The sequence below is a fragment of the Apteryx mantelli genome, chromosome 29, assembly GCF_036417845.1.
Source record: "Apteryx mantelli isolate bAptMan1 chromosome 29, bAptMan1.hap1, whole genome shotgun sequence".
Taxonomy (NCBI): Eukaryota; Metazoa; Chordata; class Aves; order Apterygiformes; family Apterygidae; genus Apteryx; species Apteryx mantelli.
The window spans coordinates 6,602,077-6,627,664 of record NC_090006.1 but is presented as its reverse complement, the minus strand read 5'-3'; the positions used below and the strand labels follow the sequence as shown (position 1 = coordinate 6,627,664).

The window sequence follows — 25,588 nt, the reverse complement described above, 5'->3', positions numbered from 1 at the left end:
GCAGAAAGGAATTTTGTCTAATTCCAGAAAGCAAAATGAGGCTTTCATAAGTGCATATTTAAGCCACTTGGTCTTTGATAGTATTCTGTGTCTTTTTTGTGGTAAAAGTGTGAGGGTAATGTGAGTCTCAACTTGAAATGCTCTAACAGCTGCTGCAGTGTCCTTTATGCAAGGCACATTCACCCTGCGTTGAGATGTGAACCTTTGTATAAAATTTCCTTCCAAACAGTGCAAAAGACGCTTTGAAGAAACCTCTGCACTACCCATGTGGAGACCGATGCCGGAGCCGTCATTTTTAGGTTCCTACCTTGCTGCAGCAGTTCCTTGAATCGCTTCAGAAACAAACAAACTCCAGTGTCAGGTCAGAGAAATTCTTATCATGGGCTATCAGTTCACAGATGAGACTGAGAAAAGAAAAGAGGAGTTTTATCATTGTGTAAAAATTACTATCAGCCCACTATTGTGTAATTCTGATGGTACAGGATCCTAAGGAAATTCCTGCTACTGAATACTGGTAGCTGATGGAGACAACAGAAGGGTGTTGACAGAAATGAATCAGTAGTATTGTGTTACAATATCCAGATTAAAAGGCTCAAGAGCTCTTAAGTCTATGTATCTGTAGAAGCAAAAAATGTATTCCAATTTTTTCAGGAAATAGTCATTTAAAAGACCCCTCCTACACTGAGGCTGTCATCTTTGGGAGTATTTTTCAGAGGCATAACTAATTTATGCCATAACTTTTTGTGAGCAAGGCTTAGTGCAAGTTTTTTTATATACAGTTGTATACACCAAAAACTGAATTATTGTGCTGTACATTTTAAAAGGGCTTAGTTTCAAGTCAGAACATGGCCTTGGGTGTCACAATGGCAGCTGGGGTGTGCTGAGCATTTTAGCAAGTTTGGCCCTGCCTGTATATTGTCCACTTTGCATTATAAACATCAGCCTGCAAAGCTAGAATACCTCCTGTGAGGCTTGTTGATATATCCCTTCCACAGATGAAACACAATAGTGTCCTGTTCTCTCACACCCATCTGCCCTGAGTTCACAGTTGCCCCCTGAGTCTCAATATAAAAGCATCTCCAGGATTTAAATAACATTCTGTGATAGGTACTGATAGTTTTTAAATTGCTCTGAAATTAAAAGAAGGCTCCCCAGCATTTGGAAAAGAATATGCTCAGTGCAGTTATTTTCTTCACTTAACAACAAATGGATACAGAAATTTAGATTTTTGTTAGATTCTGTAGAGTTTTGCATTGTGTGAGGAGTTAGATTATATGTGCATAAGATCTGATTATATTCTCACATAAAGTGAGTTTCACTGCTATCATCCCCATTGTCTACAGGGCTGATTGATAGAAAATATGTCAAAGATAATTTGGGAGGGGGGAATTTCATGCTGCTTCTTGTAGAAAATCTCTCACTGGGGAGAGGGATAAAACTGGCCGTGCCACATTAAGATTAAATTTAGGTGACAGTGCCGTCACTTCTTTATTCTTATTCTATCAATGTCTGCAGTAGAGGCAATAAAAACCTGATCAGGATGCACTATAATAAATTTTAAATGGAAATGAGAGGAACTGACTATTAAGAAATAGTCAAAAGATGGCTAGTAAAGAGAGACACTTACCAAATTCACCAAGGGACCACCTGAACTTCCATACTGCAAAAAGATTATTAATCTTATCAGAAACCTGACTTCCTGAAAAAGATTCTCCAGAATCTGAGGCTATAGTCTTTGATCAGAAAGAGCACCCCCAACAGTGAGTGCTGCGAGGTTCGCAGAAGGTAAGGGAATAGAGGCGAGCGTGACACTCCTCCAGAGGGGCACAAAGCAGATCCCGATCCTTTGCTCATGAGCCATACCACCCCTTAGTGACAGGCGGAGACAAGTTTGTGGTTACTGCGGAGCCACTTGTGTCACAGCAGTTCCAAACTAAGCCAATAAACCTTCTCCTTGTTGTTAGGCCAGCGTAGCTGGTTCTCCTCTATTCCAGAAGCTCAATTACAGTAAGAGCAGCTAAGACCAAACACTTCCTGGATGCGACTTCCCTGTACAGTATTGCTGTGATTACTGCATGGACGTGAATGCAAAGAGGAGAGGCGCCCATGAGACAATTGCTACTAATTACAGAGTGGATCTCACAGCCCAGACCTGGGAATATCTGGGGCATCGCTCTTTAGGCAGCAAGGAATCCCACTTAAATCTGACCAAAGAACTCTGTGCTGCCTGCCCTCAGGGAAAGTGTCTGGAGTTTGATCTTACATTGACGATAGCGTCCGTCTGAGCGTACTCCGTGTCTGAGACCTTCAGGCCAAGCTCCTTACCACCTCTCTGCGTGCTGCTCCCAATGCCCATCACTATGGTGTTTTGCAAGGAGAAAGGACTGCCAAGTGCAACAGCAAACTCTCCAGCTTGGAGGCTGGGCTGGAGGAGCTTCCCAGCAGCAGCACAGGCAGAGCAGGATGGGGACAAGCCAGAGCAATGAGGCTGGCCGGGTAGTCACTAAACTCCAACCCCTCCAGCTATCGTTGGTGCCAACAGGCTCCGGGACAGGAGCTAAGTAGCCCAATCGAGGCTGAAACAAAATCCTAAGACCTCTCAGGTCCAGGGGGTTTAGTGTTCAGCCACTGAACTCTAAAAGGAGGAGCAGTCTTTACACTGCAGGGCTCTTTCAGATCACAACTTTCTTTGAATCTTTGAGGATGAGCTCTCTGAAAGCTAACCAGTCCAGCTACAGGAAGCAGCAAATAGCTGCTGTAGGGATGCAACATCAGGACATCACGAGAAAGAAGTAAGCTCAGTTATGTGCATGTACACAATGTGCCAGTGAGCCCATCACCAAATACACTTGGGTACAAACATGCAGGGTGAACTAGCAGACAGCTCAGACCACACAAAACATTTTCAAATTGTGATATAGCAAGTCCAGTTTCCTCATCTTATTCCATGCAAGCAGCATCACCTGTTTTTAAGGGAGAGCTTTTGAAAATAATCTCTTCATGCTCTCAAGGTGAGAGTAATGCACTTCTGTTCACAATATGGCTTGCCTGATCGTGCAGTAGGACTAAAGTTCATGGCACCTGACATTCATCTTCTCTCTGCTATTTAAAACACATGCCAAGAATTATTTATGAACTCTCAGACACCTGTCAGAAATATTATCCATTCTTTCCCTTTATAGTTGAGGAAGAATCTTTACCATGCTGCCTTTATAGGTGTGATTAGACATCAGTGTACAGTATGAATCATCTCTAATGTTTTCAGTGTAATACATTCATTTTTAATGAGTGCCCACTCATTTTAAGTAGAATTCTGATTCAGTTAATGGGGAATTTAGCTTGAAAACCAGTCTTACAAAACATCTGGGGGGAGGGGGGCTACTGGCTAGGCTTTTAAAAGCAGGTTCAAAAACAGTAATTTTCATGTTTGTTTTTAATGAAAATGATACTCATTCCCACTCTGTGTTTAAGACTCACCTCTGTGCAGAAGAGCAACATTTATGTCATGTGCTTTTCCACATGCCAGCAACAAACTGCCCAGCCTGTGGAGTTCATTTTTTGTCACACACAGTGGGAAAGGGAGCAGAGGGAGGCAGGAAAGGCAGCTTCATGAGAGGGAAGAAAAGAACGATTTGATCCCCATTACTGAAGTTTCTGAAGAGAAGCCTTCTCTTCAGGTGCCCGCACAAACCCATGCAGAAGGTGGTGGTGGGGACTCTAGCCCCCAAGGCCTCCTTTCGCCTTCCTTTGGTGGAAGATGCCTGCCTACCGAATATTAGCTCCACGTTTAAACTTACAGTTTGTGTTTGTTTCTTTATCTATCACATCTGGCAAGATCAGCCGTACTTACATCAGGGCCTACTTTTATCAGTGCTATGTCCAGCTTGTGGTCAACATCCTTGATTTTGGCGTCATACTGGTTCCCACTGGTGAGGGTCAGGTCATGCTCCGACACAACGAATCCTGGACACAGGAACTTCTTGGTTCAAGGTGTTCTGCACAACGCAAGTTTCATTGGTTTGAATTCACTGGTATGTATTGCAACTAAAAGCCGCAAGCGAGGTTTTGAAGAGAACTCCCTGTGACCAACTTTATGCCTGTATTTTTAGGGCTATAATTTCTGAACCAAAAAGAGCTAGGAATATTTTAGCTGCCCCAGCTTAGCGAAAACTTGACAACTTCACTTTCTAATTTTCCATTTCCTACCGATTTTACTTTCTAACTCTCAGAAGCCATCACTACAGTATTTGCACTGGAAACTCGTCAGGAAACTTTTTTTGTCTTGTTTTTTTTAAGTAATGGAAACTTTACTAATAGTCCTGAGTTCTGCAAAAGATTGTTTAATAAAAGAAAAATTTTGCACCACATTTCTCAGGAATGCTTCTACTAATCAGTGTTGGCAATCATTGTTTGCTCTCTTGGCAAATGGCGCAAGTTACGTATGTGAAGCTTTGTAGAGTTGTTTTACAGTCCACAACAAGTCAGAGAAGTTTACTCCCATCTCAGTTTAGATGGTGTTTATGCCCTAGCTGCAAATGGTCTCAGTGGGAGTTTCGTAGGCAAATCTAAAAGGAAAGTGATTTTACAGGCTTCTTCTCTGTCTAGTCATCAATTTATTCAAGTAATCATAAAAAACTAAGATCATCCTTTGATCTTGGTCAGTATGGCACACTTTGCATATGTTTACAAGAAACATGCTCACCCAACTCGTACTGGAAAATGTGATATTTAAAGAAAAACAAAAGTTTTAAACTAAGAGTTTTATTGAGGCACTCTTACCTACGGAAGAGCTCAAGAGGAACAACAGCTGGAGCTATCTTCTCAACCACATCAGCAATTAAACTCGTACCTCAGGCTGTGAGGATGCACACTGCCTGAAGACAGAAGGTTTGCACTCCAGCGTATCATTTTCCTCTACAAAATATATGCTCTAGGAGCAAAAAGCGGTTCTCAAATTCTCACCCAGTTATAGTGTCTATCCTCTCGTTTTCTAGCAGAACTACAAATAAGATCAATAACATTTTCAAAGCAGAGGCCACATCCTCAGAAGCCTTTGGCATACCCTTAGCAAAGGAGGGCCAAGATCTCACCTGTGGATTCTGGCATGACAGTGCATATGTCTCAGGCACACAAGTTTTTGGGGACCATCAGGTTACTGAGGGTCATTCATCCTCTCCTTGTCCCCCAGTTCTTTTTCTCTGGGGAAACTGGTCAGCCAGCCAGCTGGCAGTCGGCAGTGTGCCCCTCTGGGAGCTGCCGGACGCGGAGCTGGGAGCCCATCTGTGCTTACCCAGGCTCTGCTGAGCTCGCTGCTCTCCTGCCGGAGCACCCTCAGATGGACTCCAGTGGTACACGGCTGCTTTATCTCAGGGCCTGCTTTGTTTTTCAGTGTTTTCCAACACTCAGGCAGAATGTTGCAGCATAAGAGAAAAGATGCCAGAAATTATTTTTGCAGTTCCACCTACCATCATTAAGGTCTACCAGGCCTGTTCCCATCACTTGGCTTTGGGAGAGGACTTCTGCCCTCCCTTTGGGCAGGACAGAATCACCCAATTTATCCTGCAGAGCCACGGCATGCAGGTTCTTCAGTCACTCCTGCTACAGTGAGGCAAAGTCACGCAAGGCTATATGAGCAACCCAATGCTGCTCTAGAGGACAGTGAAAATGATGCTTCACAGTAAAAACCCAGGCTGCTTGTAACTCAGCCCTGAAAGCAGGCCCCTCCGGATCCCACCTGAAAAACAGTATGGTCTTTTTTCACCACTTCTTGAGAGCACGGTTACTGTTTCTCAGCATCAGGGGCACGGAGGCTCTGCCATGGCCGCTGTGCCCTGTTCTCCCTGGCAGAGGCGGCGTTCAGCCCCCGAGGAATCGCGATCCAAAACACATAATGCCAACAGACAGTCTGGAAAAGCCACCAGGATTTCCTTCTTTATTTAAAAACACAGGGGAAAAAAAAGGATTTTCATCTCCTGGCAGCCAGAATCTACATGCGAGAGGGTGGGATGCAGGTAATCAACACCACGAGAGTTAGGTGGAACGTCACCCACTGCGAGGTACCCGGTCCATAAGAGCACTTGAAATACATAGCCAGTACGTACAGAAATGGCTGAAACTGTTTTGGAGTTTTCGTATAAAAGAGCAAACCCATTTCCTCACATCATTCTTTCCATATAAGTTACCTTAAATCTACACTCCTCTGTCTGCAAAAGCAGGGAACACTCACAGTAAGTCACTCTCAGAAGGCCCGTGCAAGATGTGGGGGTAGCTAACGGGGCGATGCATTCATCCACAAGCAAGACTGCTGCGATGCAAACACACAGTGCAAGTGCTAACAGTTCCTTTAAAAGAATGCTGCAAAGCTCCATCGAGGTCTGGCTGCTTGCTGCTAGCATTACTGTCTGGTCCTTTGGGGATGGGGAGGGAGGGAAGAGAAAATCCTCTTCTGTAAGAGACAGCAGGGGTGCACATAATGCCTGCAAAAGGGCATTGCGGATTGGCTTGGAATATGGATCGACTTTGAACACGCTTGTTTTAATCTCACACTCACATGCTATCATTGAGGCCTTTATGCTGTCCTGAAGATGCAGGAAGGGTGGAAAGAGAAACAATAATGTTGCAATAGCACTGGAGCCATTGTAGTTTCTCCTGCTGGATAATTAACTGTAGTTGTGCAACAGGCTTCAGCTTTACCATCCCAGGCCCGAGGAAACTTTGCAATTATAAAGCAACAAAAATACTCAGTACTTCATGTTTTTGAAGCCTTGCACAAATTAACCATAGTCTCTGTGTACTTAATGTTTTCCAGAAATGAGGTCAGAGCACTGATATCACTAAATGCTGTAACTTTATGGTTTACAGTCATACCAAATTGTTAGAAGTTTTTTGGAACAGAACATTTTACTAGCCAAATAGCAGGTCAGCCAAAAGAAAAAGATTTCAAATGCTAGTGCAAATAAAGCAAGAAGGAAAGAAAAGGGAACAGCAAAACCTAGTATTCTACAATTAAATAACAAATATTAACATTCTCCCCGTACCATTTGCATTGATTCCCTCTCATTTTCATAATTTCATGTTTTCCAGCATCTCCACATAAAGCCACTTTTACCTTAAGAATCTGGGAGGCCTTATTCACTACATTACACAGGCTATATAAAGTGTACCTTTTGTGCTTCTCCATGAACTAGAACAGAAACACGGGAAAGTAAAATAATACGATCCGACAACATAACACTATCAAATCACATGCTGGTCAACTGCTTCTGCGAACACAAAAAAAAAATGCAACCACGCTCAGACCGAATCTAGTCATGTCGTTGTCAACCTTCTCCAGGTATCACTACAGCATCCAAGAAGGGTCGTCTCTTCCCTAGAGCAAACATCTCCGACCTTAGCTTGGCTTTGAAAATGTGAGCATGGGCAAGGGCTGTAAAATAACCTTAAAACTCCATTCCATTGCAAGGTCACGCCTTGGCTGTAAACATGGTTTCTGTAACAGCAGCATGTTTGATACAGGATTGGCATGAAGAAATGAGGGGAAAAAAACCTGCAGAGCATGGCAAAGCTATAAAATTCCTCTCTGGACTCTTGTCTCCAAACATGACTCTTAGCAGAAGGCCCAAACCTTACCCATCACAGAGAGGGGCAACTTGCAGAAAGCCGGCTGCACCCAAGACACTGCAGCCCTCCGTTCAGGCTTTCCATCCCATTTCGCAACCGCACTGAGCCACATTTCAACGCCTTTGTATCTAGACTTCCAGCAGAGCTTGGATGGATAAGCAGTCCTTCAGACACTAAAAGAGACTGAAGCGGGAAGATGAGATTTTAATCTCGTTATGAGATCAGTCAGGCCTAATCAATGCCCTGGAGCTCAACTGTGATAAGCTCCGCTCAATCCCAGACTGAGTCCAAACTAGGCTGAAGCACGGTTGTTAAACAGCTGGAAACCTGAAAAGGACAGGAACAAATCAGATTTTTTGCTTCTGGGGAGCATGTTAAGCAGATTTTGCAGAATACAGAACATGTAATAACAAAAAAAAGGACAACTAGTGCACAATAAAGGGAAGCCTTGTTAACTCTAGACCACTCCATGCACTACTAAGCCTGCAGTGCAATTCCAACACCTGCCACCCCGATTTATCAGCTGGAATAGACTTGAGATGGCAAACAGCATGTCCGTGTCTGACACAGGACAAGGAAGTGCATCTGAGCTCCCCAGCAGGGAGATGCCAGCTTATTCAGAGATCTCACGCTCATGCTAGCAGGGCCCCACGCAGCCCCGAGCCTGCAGGCATCTCCTCTAGCCTCGTTTAGGGCACAGGCACCTAACAAGGAGAGCTGCTATTCTGGCCCCTGCCTTCTGCCCCCAAGGACCGGTTTCCAGGCATGCATGCGGCACTGGAGCTAGGAATGCCTGGAATCTGCAGGGCACTCTGCAGTACGTTAAAGTAAGGGATGCCTTCACTTAGGTTTGTTCCAATTAACCACGATTCTGGATGAAGGCTTTTCTATACCTGAGTGTATGCTGCTTTGCTTGGTACACGGACAACACCCCAGCACGTGCTCCTTATTTTGGCAGCTTGGTTCAAGTGAGCATGGGAGGACGTTGCTCAGTTCAGAAGAACAAAGCGTGGGCACAACCCTTCATTCTGGGTAAGATTCAGGCCTGAGCAAGAGCCCTCAGAATAAGGGTGAAGCAGCACACATGCCTGGATAGGCTCGATGCAGCTTTCACAGTCTCAGCAACATGAACTACTGTTAAAACCCGTCACAGGGAGCAAGGACTGGAAAGGTGTGTTATCTCTCAGTATCCCAGATATTATACACACCTTTCATGGGTGAAGATTTCAGACCTCTCTGCCTATGGAGTACTTAAATTTTCTATACGCTGTTTGTCACAACTCATATATGAGCTTATTTGGTTATGGAAATTACATGTTCACATTGCTTAAAAGTTCTGCTCATTTTCATTTCAAGTCAGGTAACAGGCTAGTTGGTTGGACAAGTCTTCCAAGTTTCATTTAAATACTCTGCTTTCATTACCTTTTGTTAAAAGCACTTCACCATTCAGGCACGTAATATTTTTGATGCCGAAATGCATGCACTGCAAAACTGAAAATATACCTGAGAATAATCTTGTTCCCTATAGTCACTGTTACACTTGCAGTCTGCCAAGAAGTGGTCCTAACCTTGACTCACATTTAAAAAGTACCAATAAACTTTTCCTAGGCTCTCAAACACAGAGTCTGTCAGAGTTTAACATGATACAATGGCCACAGATATAAAAAGAATTAATTAAAAGCAAACAGATTTGTTAATATACCATTAGTCAGGCAGTGTAAAGAGCTGGTCTCCTAGAAAAAAAAAAAAGTCAATATTGAAGTTGCTGTGCTTTTTCTTTCTGTGAATGCAGCAGTGTGGTGGGTGTCTCCCTGGCTCTGTATGCGGGCTCTTTGGGGAAGGGTGAGCAGCACGAAGGGGGAGATGCACATTCTACTGCTGAAAACAAGAAAGGTCACCTCGCTCTCCCTTCCTGCTTCTGAAATCTCCTGCTTTGTTTCCTCCAGGTTTGCTTTTTCAGGGAAATTACGCATTTGCTGAACAGGACACACTTCTGCCAGGCAATGCCAGGGACTTTACGCTTCCCACTTTATAAAGAAATAACAACGGAGGCACAAAACGCATGCAAGGTCACCCTGCACAGCAGCAGCTTTCCAAAACATGTAAAGAACTACCTCGGTTGCAAATTGCTTCCGCAGCCGGCCTCTGTCAGGCTTGCCGTGATGCCGAAGGGGCTAAAGCCTTAGGGGCTATCAGGAAAATGAGTCCCCGCTTCCTTCTGGAAGAGCGAGGACATCAAGCAAACAGGTCTGGCTGAATCTTGTATTACAAGAAAGAGCTGCAGTGGAGGAAACAGGCCAATTTCATCCCCGTAAAGGTAATGGGATAAATTTGGTCCAAAGCGCTGAGCAGACGCACATCAGCAGAAGTACCGAGGAGACCAGCTTTTCCAACCCAGACAACGCGGACGGCTAAGGACACAGCACGGCAAGAGTCCCGCGTGCCCGGGTGCTGCATGCCACGAGCGAACCGGCCCCCGGGCTGTCGCGCAGGAGCCGCAGCGTCCCCGCATCCAGCTCGCACCAGGGAGCCCCGTTACAGGCGGGAGAGGAGGAGGCGAGAGGAGCCACGGCGTGACTCTGCACCCCGTTACACGTCGGAGGTCCGGATGCTTTCATCGTCCAGGTTGAAGGCGAACGGCTTCTCCTTCAGGTGCTGGGGCTCGGATTTGTGCCGCACGCGTTTCCCCTGCACCGCAGTGGCATCGTGCTTCACAGAGGCTGGCAGGAACTCTGAGTCTCTCAGCTGCCCAGGCATCTCCTCCATCACTGGCTGCTTCCCCTCCGGCTGCGGCACTGGCGTCCACGGCTGCCAGGCCGAGGTCGAGGGGGTTTTGCAAAGCGCTTTACGCTCCTCTGCTGGCTGCCTCAGCTGGGACAAGGAAGGGGTTGAGGAGCTGGAAAGGCTGGAGCCTCCAGGCTTGATCATGGACGTGGATCTCATGAAGGAGATTTCCTGCAAAGACACGCACAGAATGAGCGCTGGCTGTTGTTTTTGTGTGTGTGCAACCGCTGTGAGTAATTTGCAAAGCTCTGGGGACCGGGGCTAGGTCCTTTACATGCTCTGCAGAAAGGGGGAAAAAAAACAAAGCAAACTGAAAACCTGAATTAAATTGTCCTTTGCCATTAGTCTCCTGCTCAAGCTGCAGAGAGCAGAGTGGACAGTCACCAGTTTGGTGACTGAATCTCACTTTTCAATCTTCTTTAAGGAAACTTTTCAAGTGACTGGTAAACAAACCCAGAGATGGAAGGATCTCATCCTGGAAACAGGCTAGCTCTGAGTGTTTACACAAGTCACTACAAAAATATAAGTTGGCATAATCTTCAATAAACACTAAATATGAAGCAGAAAGGCTATGACCTACCCGAGGGCGGGTTTTCAGGGCCTGGACTGCCCCTGTGATTGCTCTGATCCAGCTGCGCATGTCCTCAGGGCTGTCTGCCTGCAAAATACACAGCCAGAACTGAGACCTGCCTTTGCCTTCCACGAGCGCTCCAGCACAGCGAGTTTGCCCACGCCGCGGTGACGCAGGGGTACGCAGCAGCGTCAAACACGGAGATCGACAGAGGACCGGCACAACCTGGCCGTTTGTCGAGGGCGTCACCAGCACCGTCAGTTGAAGAAGCTGATGAGCGCGGTGATTTTCCAGGCCAAGCGCCGGGGCTGCCGGCGCTGCGCTGGCCCACATGCCAGGAGCAGGGCTCCGGGAGCACCAACTCCCGCGCGCGGGCTGCTGCGGGCAGAGCAGCGCGGGGCCCCGCTGGGGACGAGGCACAGCTCTCGCAGCGGCAGCACCAGCGGGGTCAGGGGTGCACGGTGTGGAGCGGGCAGCTTTCTGCGCGAGCCTGCAACACCGTCCACCCGTGCCGTAAAAGGGTCTTTCACAGCAGCTCTGGGAACGAAGCGACCGCCCCGAACGCAGCGTTTCCAGGGCAGGACGCGCTCCCCGCGCAAGCATGTTCCTTTCCTTGGAGACCAGGGAAAGCTGCTCCGTGGTTCCCCAGGCAGCTCCCGCGGCAAAGCGAGGCCGTCCAGCACGCCCAGGCTGTGGGGGGACCGCTGCGAGGCGGCCGGCGCCTTGCCAGGTCCCGCACGCTGCCAAGCACGTTCAGGGAGCAAAAAGGCAAGCGCCGAGCGGTCCCCGAAGAGCTGAGCGCGCCCGGGGGGAGGCAGGCTGGCAGAGCGCCGTGCATGGCCCTGCACGGCATTTAGTCCCCACTACCTCTCCCCTGCCTTCCTTCGCCAGCGACGGGGATCCCTGTTTACTGCCTCTCCCCACCGTGGAGAGAGGGGCTGAGCGGGACTGGCCAAATCTGCAGGGCAAGGAGACAGGCAGAAGCACCCCTGCGTGCGCGGGAGTCTCTCGGGTGCTTTGTCCCTGCTTTTCCCTGCTCATACAAATAGCTGCTATTATACAAACTACCTCCAGGGGAGAAGCGGAACTGCCCCGCGGTTCCCCCTCGCCTCCGCAGCCCAGCCACGCTGTGCACAAACTCATCCGCCTGTGTTTGCTGGCTGAAAGGCTGCTGGGGGACATCCTGCTTAGAGAGCATGACTTGCATCAACTCTCGAGAGCCGAATTTACTGCCTGGAAGAGCAAACCGGAGGCCCGACAACGTCCTCCACCGTGTGCTTGCTCGCAGTGAACATCCATTACCCGCTTCAAAACCATCTCGCTTCAGTCGCCTTACCTGGATGTAGAACGTCCTGGAGCTCGTTATAATTTCAAACAGGTTGTCCCGCATTAGGAGGTCACTAGAAACAGCGAAAAAGAGACAGCCATTACCCAGGAGTCATCACAGATACCAAATTTCCTTATTTACATTCATATCTAGAATGTGCTGAGGAAAAACACTCAAGGCAAACCTTGGATCTCATCAAGATCTTAAGAACAAGGCTCCAGCTCCCAGAGAGCATTACCTTTATCTACAAAGGCATTTCGGCTCCTGTAGTCTGCAGCCACACCAACCACCTCCCCACATCTGCAATCCTGATTCTCATTTATAGGTAACTTAAAATTTGAACTTAGTACAATTTATAAGCGATTCACAGATTTACTAATAAACTGTGTTTTTACATTAGCTAAAGAGGTTTGTTTTCTTAGTTATTCACTGCAAGTCTTTAAATTATTTTGATTTTATCAGCATTAGGTGCATTAAATTGTTCCCAAGACCACAGGTGTAGCCACCTGTGATAGTCTAAGGAATATGCCTATATAGGGCTTTCAGCTGTTTCAGGAACACCTTTGTTCTTCTGTACTCTGATGCTCTTTACTGTGCACTGCTTCATATTCCTTAATCTAAGGAGATGAGAGTTGTACTAGCACGTCTACCCACAAAGATGGCTATCAGCACAAAAAGCAGAACACGAGAAAGACAATATCCTGCATCCAGCCAGATTTCTCTGACCTGTTCACAGGGAGCTGAAGGAACGTGCATATTTGCCGATTGCCTGGAGAGAGGAGAAATGAGAAATGCAGAGAGGGAATCGCAGGAGGGGCAGGGGGAAGAGAAGGGCTGCTTTTCTGAGAAATGACCCTTTTTAACCAGACTAGCAGCCGAGGGAGAAGGCTTCCAGGAGAGAAAGGAGGGAAATTTGTGATCGGGAGGGAAGCGAGGGGAGATGGGGCTCTGGACACAGCCCTGGCAGCCGAAACAAGGCAGGGCGATGTGTCCAGGTGCATTTTGTCCTGCTTTTTTGTACTTTCCATGCTGCGACAGCCGTGGTGCTGCACGCTCCCCGGCACAGGTGGAGCACCTGGGCGCTGGAAGGGGCCCGCGAGCAGCACGGGTCCGGCAGGGATGCAGAGCAGCCCCAGGGCCCTGCACAGACACCGGCCCCAGCCCGCGGGAGCCTGGAGGGCGTCTAGCAGGAGGCACGTTAGAGCGTTGGGAAATAAAACTAGCACGAGAACAGTCTCAGCCTGGCATTGACTTGCGAGCAGCAGCCGTGCCACTATTTACTGCCCTCTGGGCTCCCTCTAGGAAGGAGTTAAGTTTCCTTCCAGCGTTCGTCCGGTTTGGCTCCTTGGAGAGCTGCTTCCCTGCAAACGCACCAGAGGAGCCAGGGCTCCCCGCTAATCCCTCGAGAGATGCGTCGCCTCTCCCGCGGCAGCTGCCGAGCTCGGCGGAGGCACCAACTCTGTCCTTGCAGCCACGACCTTCCCCAGGAGCAGCCCAGCGCAGGAGGTGCACGACAAAACGCCTGGCCCTGCCAGCTGCCGGCGGTCCGTGCGCAGGAAGGGATCTGGGTGCATGCTCTGGCTCTGAGCCTCTGCCCTTCGGCTGTTCCCCTCTTTCTCTGGCACGCAGCAAAATCCCCCTGTGCCCTGCTTTTAAGAGCGATGCAGCCCTGCAAAAGGAGCGGCGGCTGCCGTGCGCATGCTGCCGGGTTGGACGCTCTGAAATGCAACAGGCCTGTGCAGGGCAAGGGGAGGAGAGGGCAGCAAAAGCAGGGAAAGCCCTGGAAAGGGGAGAACCCGCACGTTTGCCTCTGCAGCATGCCGGGTGTCAGAGGTCCCAAGCTGCACCAGCCCCGGACACATGGCATAACCCGAGGTTTCTACAGCAGCAGCATGCAATGGAAACACGGGATGAAGCATTACCCAGACTTGACCAGGCACTCGTGGGTCTTGCACACGTCTTTCAGGAGGATTGAACGCAAGGGTTCCTTGTCCTGCAGAGGCGAGAGGGAGACGGTGGCTCTTTCTGCTGGCCCCAGGTGTGCTGGCAGCAGTAGGACTCACACTAGCACCCAAGGGCAACCTCCTCCAAAGCCTCCCGCAATGGCGGCCGGGGAGAGGAGCCGGGCAATGGGGCCCACGGCCACTGATCTGGGTGCAGCCGTCCTGGGAGAGGCCAGTGGGGCTGCCGGAGCTGGGGAGGGCTGCTCACCTGCTCGCACTTGAAGTAACTGATGGAAAATTCATCGAGAACGAAATATCGGCGCTTCCAGCTCTTCCTCTGGAAGACAGAGATGGAAACCCTTGAGTGCTGAGCTCCGAAATTCTTCCCAGGCTAGGGACAAGCTGTCGTGGCCTGGTGTCCCAAGCATCCTCCCCGAGCATCCCCACCCAAGCGTCCCTCGAGCATCTCTGCAAGCATTCCCCCCCCCGCGAGAGCATCCCCATTCCCCTGGGAAGGGGCCAGTTCAAAGCCACCCGTTCGGATGGACATTGCTGAAACGCCCGGGCCAACGAGGAATCTCAGCTCCGCTCCCCGTTACGCCCCCCCCCCAGCCCCGGTGGCGCCGAGGACGCCGGAGCCAGCGGGGCTCGGCCGCGGCACTCACCACATTGCCCTGCTTCACGCAGTAGCCGCTCTTGAGGACGGGGGGCCCGGCGGGCGGCTTGGTGGCCGAGGTGGGGATGTAGCTCTGCGAGCGCCGCAGCAGCGGGTGGGCGGCCAGCTCGCTGCCCTCCGCTCCTTCCCCTCCGTTCTGCAACCGAGAGCGAGAGCCGGTGGGAGCCTGCGCGGGACCGGCCGAGCGCCGTCTCGCAGCCGCGCTGCCCCGGGGGCAGCTTCCCCGCTCCGCAGTGGCGAGGGAATTTGTGGCGGCCTGGCTCGCAGGGACGCTGCCCGGCAGGAACTCGTCCCCAGCCAGATCCTGCTCAGCGCTTCCATCACGGACCCAGAAATACATGCAATCCCCCCAAAGACGGGGTTGCACTGGGTGGCCAGACCGGTCCGTAGCGCGGGGGCCAACAGGGCAACCCGATTTCGTGGTACGCTCGGTCCTTTGGAAAAACACATGCTCCTAAATCCAGCAAAGTCAAACGCTGGGGGAATAGGGAGTACAGAGAAACCGGGGAGTGAGATCCTCTCCCAGAAAGCAGGGCACGAGCTGGAGGGAAGCAGCCACCCCAGCGAGGCCCAAGCACAGGCTGGGCGCGAAGGGCGCTGCAGTGCCTGGACGTGAGCGTGGTAGCGCTCTTTCGTCTGGCGGAGGGAGGCGGAACAAAAACCATCAGCTGGGCGCTAAAGCCAGACAAACACGTGAGGAAGCAGGGACGCTTTCCAAACCGAGAAGCCAATACATCGCGGGAATAAACTGCTCGGAGAAGCGGTAAAGCCTCCACTCTGCATTTTCACAGCCATGCTGACGTTTTCCTGAAAGAAACTGTGATATTTGGAGCTCGGGTAGAAAATCGCAGGAGACCCGGGCAGCGGTGCACACATTGCCGGGGGAAATCCCGCAGGGCCAGACGCTGCCCGCGTGGCCCCGCTCCCCCCTGCGCCTCCCGTCCCCCGCAGCACCGGGCTGCAGCAAGGATGGATGGCTCTGCCGCTGCAGCAGCACCGTCCGTCTGTCCATCCCGGGCACTGCCAGGAAACCCTGGGCACGCTCAGGAAGCTGCAGCGGGAGCAATAGCTGCTTCACCCCAGGGCAAGCAGCAGCCACGCAGAAAATAGCCCAGCAGCTGACTCACCGCCCCTAAAATAAAACTCCTCTGCAAAAGGAAGGAGCCAAGCAAGGGCTGGGGATGGAGCTCGAGGCTTTTCGGAGGTGGTGGCGAGAGCCAGTCCGCAGCCCCACACCTGCGGGAGCAGAAGAGCTGCTGCCCAGGAAGGGCCGGCCAAGCAGCCGCACCGCGGGAACGGCTGGACGCCGGGCACCCAGCTCCGCACCCCCGTGCCCCTGCCCCAAACCCTGCAGCAGGGGAAGGGTTAAGGGCAGCCGCCAGCAAGAAGCACGGCAGTGATCCAGTTCCCTGATCTATTCTTAGCCCTGCCATTGACGAGCGCCGCAGCGAGGTCCAGAGCTGCCGCCGGAGCTCCCCGAGGCGGACGGCACTGACGGCCGTGTGCGCATCCCTGCACGCGCCAAGGGAAGGGGAACTGCGAAAATCCAGGGCCAGCGGCAACCTGCTGCCACGGTGCAGCCCCTCCGCCGGCCGCCCCGAGGAGAGAGCCCGGCGCCCCGGGCCGCAGCCACGGCTCCCGCCGGCGCGCACCGGACCTGCGGCCGCCGTCACGTGCGGGGACGTTGCAAACGCCCGTCCGAGAGGCGGGAGATGGGCAGAGCCGCTACTGCTGCGCGTGAAAAGCACTTCTCCACCCGCTGCACCGCTTCCCACTCGCAGGGCACAGGCAGCTAAAGGCAGAACATGACACTGCATTCGCACCGGCTCTCCATACGGTCCCCCCTTCCCAGAGGGGAAACCTTCGCGTAATTTGCAGCAAGCGGTTTACATGCCCAGCCGCTTCCTCTCCGCCTGACTCAGGAAGGGAGCAGCACGCTGCTTGGTAGCGAAATGACTAAAAGCAGAAGCCAGATGCAAAACCGAGCAGGCAGGGACCCGCGCGCCTCCAAGGCAGGGCCGAGCCGTGAGCGGCCACGGGGCTCCCCAGCGGCGAGGTGCGAGGTCAGGCGCCGGGAAGCCCCACCACGTGCAAGCAGAGCTGCCGCCTTATCCCGCGGCGAACCGCTCCCTACAACGCCGTCGCTCAGCGAAGCGGCAGGGCCGGCGCGGGAGCCGACCGGGCTGCCGAGCCCGCGACGCTGCGGCACGGCGTGCATCATCCCCCCGTTTCATCCAGCCCTCCCAGCCGCGGAGCTCCAAAACCCGCCCTGAGGGCTCGGAAGGATTCCCAAACTCGGGCACTCGGCGGCCTCTAAAGCTTCCATGCGCTTTTCGCCGCTCTCAGGGTTTTCCAGGGCTGGGAGCAGCAGGACGTTAGACTTTCCACAGTTTTGACCCCGGGGCGGCCGCTGCGGCCCCTCACCTGGTTGATGGAGATGGGCGTGTGCACCACCACCCCGCCGATGATCTCCGTCTTGTAGGCCACCTGCGGCTTCTTCTCCTGCGCCTGGGCCACCACCGGCGGCTTTGCAATCTCGGCGGCCGGCGGGATGCTGCCGCCCTTCGGCACCTACGGCAGAGAGGACGGGGGGGTGGGGGGTGACGCCTGCGGCCGGGCACCCTCCGCGCTGCCCTCCCGGCCTGCATGCAGCAAAATCCCCTTAAAAAACTAAACGAGCAGGACACCGCGCGTCCCCATTGCCGGGGGCTGCAGGGGGAGCCGGACGGGTCGTGAACCACTAGGCATCGCCCGGCCGGGGGCTGCGATGCCTCCGCAGCCCAACGTCTCCACGGGACACTGGCTCCTCCGGCTGCCCCCGCTCCACTCGCCGGCCGGGACGCTGCGCGCGGGGCGGGAGCGAGGGACGGAGCCCCATCTCTGCAAGCAGCCGCGCAAGGGGAAGGTGCCACCGAGCCCCCGCCGGCGCCGCCACCTCGCGCCTCCTCCTGCAAACCGAGCAAAGCGACGGCCACGCAGCGGCCGGGGCCTCCGGGGAGCCCGAGTGCCAGCGGCACGGCCGCGCCGCTGCAGCCCCCCGCCCCGGGGCGCCAGGGCCCCCGCGAGCGAGGTGGGCGCGCGGCGGGGAAGCGCGGGAACGGGCGGGCTGCCGAGGCGAGAGGAGAAGCCGCCGCGAGAACCGGAAGCTGAACCTGGATGGCGGCGCTGGGAGCGATACCCAAACCGCCGCCCCATCCTTCCGGCCCCGCGCAGGGGAGGGCTTCGCCGGCGCCCGACATGAAAGCGCGGCAGGGGCGCGCCGGTGATCGCGAGGCGCCCACATCAAGGCAGCACGGCAGCCCCGCGCGAAGACGGAGCCCTTTCAAGGGCAAGAGGCTGGTGAGGGTCCAAACCCTGCCGAAAGCCCCAGAGCTCTCGCCGCAGCCCTTCGCGCCTTCCGGGAGCCGAGCCAGAACAAGGGAGGCTGCAGCCCGCGGAGATCCCGGCGCAAACTGGGAGCAAGGGGAAGCTGTGGAGGGAAGGGGGGGCGGCTGCCGACCCTACGCTCAGGTTGAACGTGCTCTTTGCTGGAGGGCGGGTAACTCGGAAGGCAAAAGGCAGGTGCTGTTAACCCCCGCCGCAAGCCGGCGGCCGGGCGCCCGGCCTGGCGAAAGCGCCCTTCGTTTCAGAGGGGCCCTTGGCCCCGTCTGCATCCCGCAACGGGAAAGACCTGCGGGAGGCAGACGGCGCGAGCAGCCGCGCCGGCAAGGGGATCCCCGCGCAGCGCAGAGCGGCAGCTTCATGCATGGCTGCGCTGGGCTGGGCAAGCCAAGGCACTGCTTCCGTGCAGGGAGGACAACACGGCGCTCCAGGGATTAAAAAAAAAAAAAAAGCAAGGCAAAAAAGTAATTTCACGAGACCTAATCCTAAACTGTTCAGCATGATTTTCTTTGCACCTAGTTTACAGACTGTGAACAAGAGGAATCAGCCTACGGTCTTGTAAAATCCTGCCAGCACTGCGTATCAGCCATACTGCTGACGCCAAGCATGCAGAACCCTGCAGCTTTCCAAGGGATCCGTCACGTCCTGCGCCCACGGATAGCCGTGCCTCCAACACCTCAATCGAATGTCCTGTCACCTGGGCTCCTCAAACCGAACGCTCAATGTTCAGGGTACGGACAGAGCTCCTATTGCTGCTGCGCCAGCCTGGGCGCGCGGCAGCCCTCGGCACTGGGAGCAGCGGGCAGCTCAGGAGCAAAGACGCTGCCGGCTACCGGCTCAGCGACCCTCAGTTTCTGGTTCCATAAACACAGCGGTGAATGAGGGGAGCTTGCAGCCGAGGCCTCTGGATGCAGCACGACCCACGCTGCCGGGCCCTGCAACGCCCACAGCTGCTGTGCCGCATCACGAGACCCCGCACTCCAACGGGAATAAAATCGAGCAAGGAAATTACCGAAGCACGAGGAAGAAGCCCTTCGACAGCAGCAGCGAGGAATCGGCTAGGCGCAGATCCCAGCCAGCAGGAACGGCACGGGGAAAGCAGCACCAGTGTGCACGGACAGGGCCAGCGCCGGCACAGCCGTCCCGGGTGCCACTGCTGTCCCACACGGTGGCGGGGACAAGGAGGGCGAAGATGCACCAAGAGCAGCAAAGGAAACCCGAGCCAGGAGGACCCCCAGCCCTCTGGCAGCAGGCCCCGAGTCCTCGGAAAGAACATCATCTCGGGAGCTTGACTAAGCGTTTGCGGCAGGGCCAGCACCACAAACGCTGCGCTAAACCTCTCCGAGCCTTGCAACCCAAATGCTTCCAGGGACAGCCTTGCCACCACCACCACTTCTTGGCAGGCTTCTCAGGCGCGGAAGGTGACGGAGGAGGAGAGCACAGAAGAACAAGACCCACAGCTCTCCCAGACACTTATCTGATGGCCCATCAAGGGAGGACACGGAGACATCAGACACATGCATAGTGCAACCTACCGTAATCTTACTGGCGCGGTTCAGAGCCTCCACCCAGTCCTGCAGGTCTTTCTGATCGCTGGCTTGTAAGAAGTAGCGCTGGGATAAAGCATTGATAACTATCAAAGAAGGGAATAAAAGAGAGAGGTAGGGTGCTTAGCGTTATTAAAACAAACGCAAGGAGCCGGCGCCTCCCGGCTCCTCGCCCCAGAGCACTCTGCAACCACACGCTGCTGCAAGCTCTCGCGGGAGACGCGGCCGAGGGGCCGGCGCGGAGGCAGGACACGGCTGTGGCCGCCTCGACGCGGCCTCACAGCAGCGCTCGGGCAGGGCAGGGCCGAACACCAGATCCAGCCACAGCCATGCAGGGAACTCGGCCAAGGGCATGGGATGCTGAGCGGAGCTCAGCTGGTGCACCAGAGTCGGCACGCTCACACAAGTGTTTGAGGGTCCCCTGCGACCTTCTTTACGCAGCGCTTTGGTTTTAACTCTCATCTGAAATTTCAGTGCAAGCCCCAAGCGGGGTCTGGGAAACTCCTCCGAGACACAGTCGCTCTGACCCTGCAGCAAGCGCTGCCTGGCGGACGCCAGCCGGACGGGTCGGAGAAACTCCTGGAGGATTTCTGCACTGAGAAGCGGGAGATATTTTTAATTCACAAGATCTTGCTGAAACTCCTGCAAGTCTTGTGCCCTTGCCGTCCGCCACCGAGGCGCTTGGCTCTGGAGTACCAAAGCGTTTCACCGCCGTGCTCTCCGCAATTGGCCTTGCGGGCACGCGGGGCTTTGCAGCGTGGGACGAGCCAAAGCGGCTCCGGAAGCGAGTGCAGCCAGTGCGTGGGAACGCGCTGCGCGCTCTGCTCTGTGTCTTGGGTTACATCCCTTGTAGTACAGTATTGCAAAGGCAGCGCCGCTCCTTCGGGACAAGTATGTGCTTGTGTTGTCATTTCTGCGGCTTTAAACCCGAGTTCACAGCTCGTGCACGCAAGGAGCTTGTGCAGCGCGGGTCAAGCCGAGGGCCACTCGGGGTGTGGGGGGGAACCCGAGACAAAACGCCCCGGCGGCCGCAGGAGCTCACGGGGGGATTAAAAAGGAGAAAAGCTCTGCGTTGCACAACAGGACGGGGGGGGAGAGGGTTCAGGAGCATGGCGAAAGCAAGGGGGACCGCGGGGCGCTGCCGGGGCCGCCGTCACCCTAGCCCTGCGCGCTGCGAGCCGGCCCGGTGCCGTGACCCCCCCCCCCACCCCCGGCTCACCGAAGCAGAACGGCGTTTTGGGCTTCTGTTTGGGGGTGGCGATGCTGACCTGCAAAAAAGCAGACGGAAGGGCAAAATGAGAGAGAGGGATGCACGGGGGAGGCGCGGGCTTCCACCCGCCCGCGGGCGACGCAGGGATGCCGGAGCTCCCCGAACGCCGGCCAGACCCGCGCAGTTCCCGCCGGCTCCCTGCCGCCTCGGTCCCCGCCAGCGGCGCCGCGTGGCCCCCACGCATCCCCGGCGGTGAGCGCGCAGGAAGCGGCTCGCGTCGGGGCTAACGCGGACCATATGCCGCAGCGGTCCCGAAGGAAGGTCAGCGCAGGGAGCCGGCTTTCATCTCCCGCCGTCCCCCCCGCGGGCGCTCGCTGCTTTGTGCGGCGGAGAGCGGAAAGCTTTCAAGGGCCTTGAAAATACGGGTTTCTGCTGGACGAACATAGCCGCTCTTGTCAGCGACTAAGAAAATTGAAGGAAAATAGCAGCGGTTTCTCCCTAAAGAGCAGGGATCATTTATATAAGAATAATATTCCCCGGGGCTCCAAGCATAGCATTCATGGAGTATTTATTCTGACAGGCTTCCTATTTCCGAGCCAGTCTATAATGCTTTAAATATGTTTTCTCAAGCAAACCTCCATTTTTCTGGCATATTTACAGTTGGTAGTTAAAGCCACTGGCATAACCCAGTCCTGCAGTTTGCGACCAGATGCTGTCCTACAGCAATTTTCATTTTGAGCAAAACGTATATAAATTATAAGCGAGGCTCCTTCTGGAATGGGGAAGACCCAATCTCCCAGCACGGCTTCATCTGAGCTTAATTTACAAGTCCTGATTCGGCGGGCGCGGAGCGCTGCTCCGTCCTTTACCGGCGCAGCCCGCGGGACCGCAGCTTGCCCCGCTCGCCGGCTGCCCGCTATCGCGCTGCTCCGGCTCCCGAGCGTGGCCCTGCCGGGGAAAAGCACCGGCCCGAGCTTCCAGAAGACCTGGCTCTTCAGGCAGCGCCCAGCCAGGGTTTTCCGCACCGCGCGGGGCAAGCAGCGCTGCTTGGGTGCCGGAGCTCAGCCCTTCCCGCGGCACAGGGACCGCGGACCGGCGCGGCTGCACGGGGCAGCACCGATCCTGCTCCGGGTGCCGGGGCGAATCGCCGCCTCTCCCAGGAAAGCTGCTCGGAGAGGGCACAAGGCAGAGCGCGCTTTGCCCGCAGCCCACCCTGGCATTACCTTGGAGATGTAGGTCAGCTGCAAGGATCCAACGGCGCCCGCTCCGATAGCCAGGTTCTGCAAAACATCAACGAGCCACGGGAGCTAAGCGACGGGGAGCGGAGAGGCAAGGCACGCCGTCGTTTAGTCACGGGGGACGAGTGGCCGGAGCGGCAGCCGCGCTCCCGGCCTCGGCCCCTCCGCTTCCCCGCGTGGCTGCCTCTCCGCACACCCCGAGCAGCGGAGGCGGCGGAGGGGCTACGGCACCGAGCGCGGCGCGCAGCCGCATCGCCTCCGCGCAGCCGCATCGCCTCCGCACCGAGGTGCGAGACGGGGGCTCCCGCTGCTGCCTCTCGCTGCCCGAAAGCGCAAGCGCGCGCTAACACCCGCCGGGAGGCTGGCGGCCGGGCGGCTGGGGGCTTCCCCTTCCCTTTCTAAGAAGGCAACGGAGATCTCGCTGCGGGAGGCGCTCCAAGAAGCCAGGCGTCTCCCTCGCCCCGGGGGCCGCAGCGCTACCAGCGGCTCTCAGGCACCGCGGGGTCTCCAGGAGGGTCTTCCCGGAGCTCGGCTTGGCTTCTCGCTACTTTGAGCTTGAACACACGCGCCAGGGCAGCTCCCAGAGATGTCGGGGGCGACGGGCGCAGGCTCCAGCTACGCCAGTCGTCTGATTCCCCCTCCGAGAAGGACATTTGCTGCATGGCACCACTTCCATGATGACAAATATTTTCTAGGATGACATTTTCTATTTCTTGTTACCACTGCCTCTGTACCAAGACATGCACTGCACAGGAGATGCACCCCGCGCACTGGTGCAGCGCTTGTGCCGGCTCCTCCGAGGCTGCACGGTGCGAGCTCCTGCTGGGAGAGTCCTAGGAACCGCCAAGGCTGCGCTGCTGGAGCTCCTCGCGGCCAGACTTGGCCATGGAGAGGCAGAGAGACACCCCACGCAGCCGGAAGCCTCCCGCACTGCGTCCTTCTGCAGCTCCCGGGAGATGCCTCCCTCGGGCCAACTCAGCAGAGACGTTAGGGACGTGTTAAAGAGGCGCCAGCTTCTGCCACCTTCAGCCCATGCCCAGCGTAAAGCCTGCGGCTGCAGCGGGAGGCCTGAAAGCGGACCTGGGTCAGCGAGGACTTTCTGCAGGTTATATTCCGCAGAGCGAGGAGGACAACGCTGCTGCTCAGTGCAGCGATCGGCAGGTCTCGCGGGCTGGTACCGTCTCGGGTTATTGCTGGACCTTGCGCACAGCTCAGAGGCCCGTAGGCTCGGGGCTGCGCACGCTGTCACGTGGCCAAACGCACACGAGGAAGAATCCTAGGTTTATTTTCTGTGGATTCAACGTCTAAAGAGATGCGGAGGGGAAGTTTAGGAGTACTTGTGACACACACCATGCACACTGGTAACAGATGCGATCCCATCATATTCCCATTTCCTCCGAGAGAAAGTCCTGCCCAGAAACCAGCTCCTGCTGCTTGGAAGCAAGAAATTGCTTCCAGATGCAGCCAGGCACAACACCGCTGCTGCATCTCGGGCCAGCAGCTTCACCCCACGCAGGACAAGACCCAGAGCTTTCCCACAGGCTTCACCAGGCTTCGCATGAGGCTGCAGGAGCAGAAAATTCAACCCCAGCACTGGAAAACAACGTGGGACCGAGCGATAGAGGTTGGGGGAAAAAGTCCTACTCTTGCACTTCGCACTGCTCTCGGGAAGGAAGCATTTCCCTCTAATTCAGCTGTGCTGGGATATGCACCAACGCGACAGCAATGTCCCCGGGACCCAGCACGCTCCCTCCCAGGCTGCTCTCTCTTTAAAAGCAACAACAAGAAAAAACACACAGAGAATGGCTCTTTTCTGCATCGCTTACAACACCGCACAAAATTAGCGGTGCGCAAGAGGGCAGAGCTTCCCCGAGCGCATCGGCGCAGCTGGCACCGAGCCCTCGGCCGCACACCAGCGTCCCCAAGGGCACCGACACCTGCACGGGCAGCCGGGGCTGCGCGCCAAAGCGGCCCACGACCGAAGCGCAGGGAGGGCACGGTCCTGGGGGACGGCTTCACAGCTGCCTAACGCCCGCGGCTGCAAACGGTCCCAAACCGTGGAGAAAAGACGCGGTTCCGGGCGTGGGGAAACCCGCTTTCCCAGGGCCCCAGTTGCTACTGTTGTTCGTCTTAACCGAGGCTCCAAAACAGCCAAACATCAGCAGGAGGCCGAAGTCAAGCATCAGACCCAGGGCCTCATGCAATAGTCTATCAAAATAAAGGCATTTGTTCGGACAAATAATTAACGCCTGAGCAGCCCAGGACGGTTAAGTCTGTGAGCAAACTCGGGAGCAGATCGCTGCACGCAAAGCGGTTGCAAGGAGGACCGCTGCGCCGGGCTGCTGCAAGGGCGACTTCCGAGAGCAAGCGGGAGGCGGGAACGGCGTCAAGCAGGAGGTGCTTAACGCGGACACCGAGCCCGGGTCCTACCTGAGGGTTGTCCATGTACCACAGGAGGCAGTTGGCCTGGGTGTCCAGGATGAAATACCTCCGCAGAAACTTGCCGCAGGTCTCATTTTCTTCAATGTCCAGAAACCCGCAGATACGGTTCTGCCGGTCCAGATAAGGCATGCCGGGCTCCTTCTCGCATCACCCTGGAGAGACGGGACCGCAGGGAGAGGTGGGTGCTCTGCCCCGCAGCCACCCCAGCTCCCCCAGCAAGCTACAGCGCTTAAAACACGGCGCAAAACTAGCGGCATGCGAGAGGGCAGAGCTTCCCCAGAGCACGTCGGAGCAGCTGGCACCGAGCCCGAGGCGGCACCGAGCTCCCGCGTTCACGCTCATTGCGAGTCGTTTGCAGCACGAGGAGCAGGGCGGCAGCTCGGGCGCTCAGCCGGCGCCGCAGCACAGCGATGCCGAGAGGGGGAAGGCAGGGACGACCCGCCAGCGCCGACCCCGACGGCCGCGTTCGCGGGCTTCCCTCGCGGCACCGGGAGGCATTGGCATGACGGCGTCCCGCCTGCCGCGGTGCGGCGGGGAGGCCTCCCGCAGCGCCCGCCGCTCCGCTCCCGAGCCTTCCGCGTCCCGTCCCGCGCCTGCCGCGGAGCCGGCTCCCACGCCGCCTCCGAGCGCCCGGCCAGCCTTCCCGCTGCCGCCCCCAGCCCTCCAACGCGCACGGCTTAGCGCACCGAAAGCAAAACGAAACTGCTGCCAGCGCGCACTCGCGCCGCGGGAAAGCTGCCAGACAGGCACCGGAGCCACCAAGCACGCTCAGGCGACAAGAAGGGGGTGCCAGCGCGACGCCCTGGGCGCGCTCAGGAGGAGGGGAAACGGAGCGAGTGCGTGAGCAGG

At 55.3% G+C, this 25,588-nt stretch overlaps 1 protein-coding gene across 1 annotated transcript; it reads right to left on the bottom strand.

Moving 5' to 3' along the window:
* Positions 1-5,899: 5,899 nt before the first annotated feature.
* PLEKHA2 (pleckstrin homology domain containing A2) lies at positions 5,900-24,869 on the bottom strand. Its single transcript, XM_067312369.1, has 11 exons — positions 24,728-24,869; positions 22,283-22,339; positions 21,069-21,117; positions 19,838-19,935; positions 17,346-17,492; positions 14,911-15,057; positions 14,514-14,582; positions 14,225-14,295; positions 12,312-12,375; positions 10,985-11,062; positions 5,900-10,575 (listed from the first exon to the last, which is right to left on the bottom strand). Exons 1-11 carry the CDS (start codon positions 24,866-24,868, stop codon positions 10,210-10,212), a joined length of 1,287 nt encoding a protein of 428 aa, XP_067168470.1. The 5' UTR covers position 24,869; the 3' UTR covers positions 5,900-10,209.
* Positions 24,870-25,588: the final 719 nt, after the last annotated feature.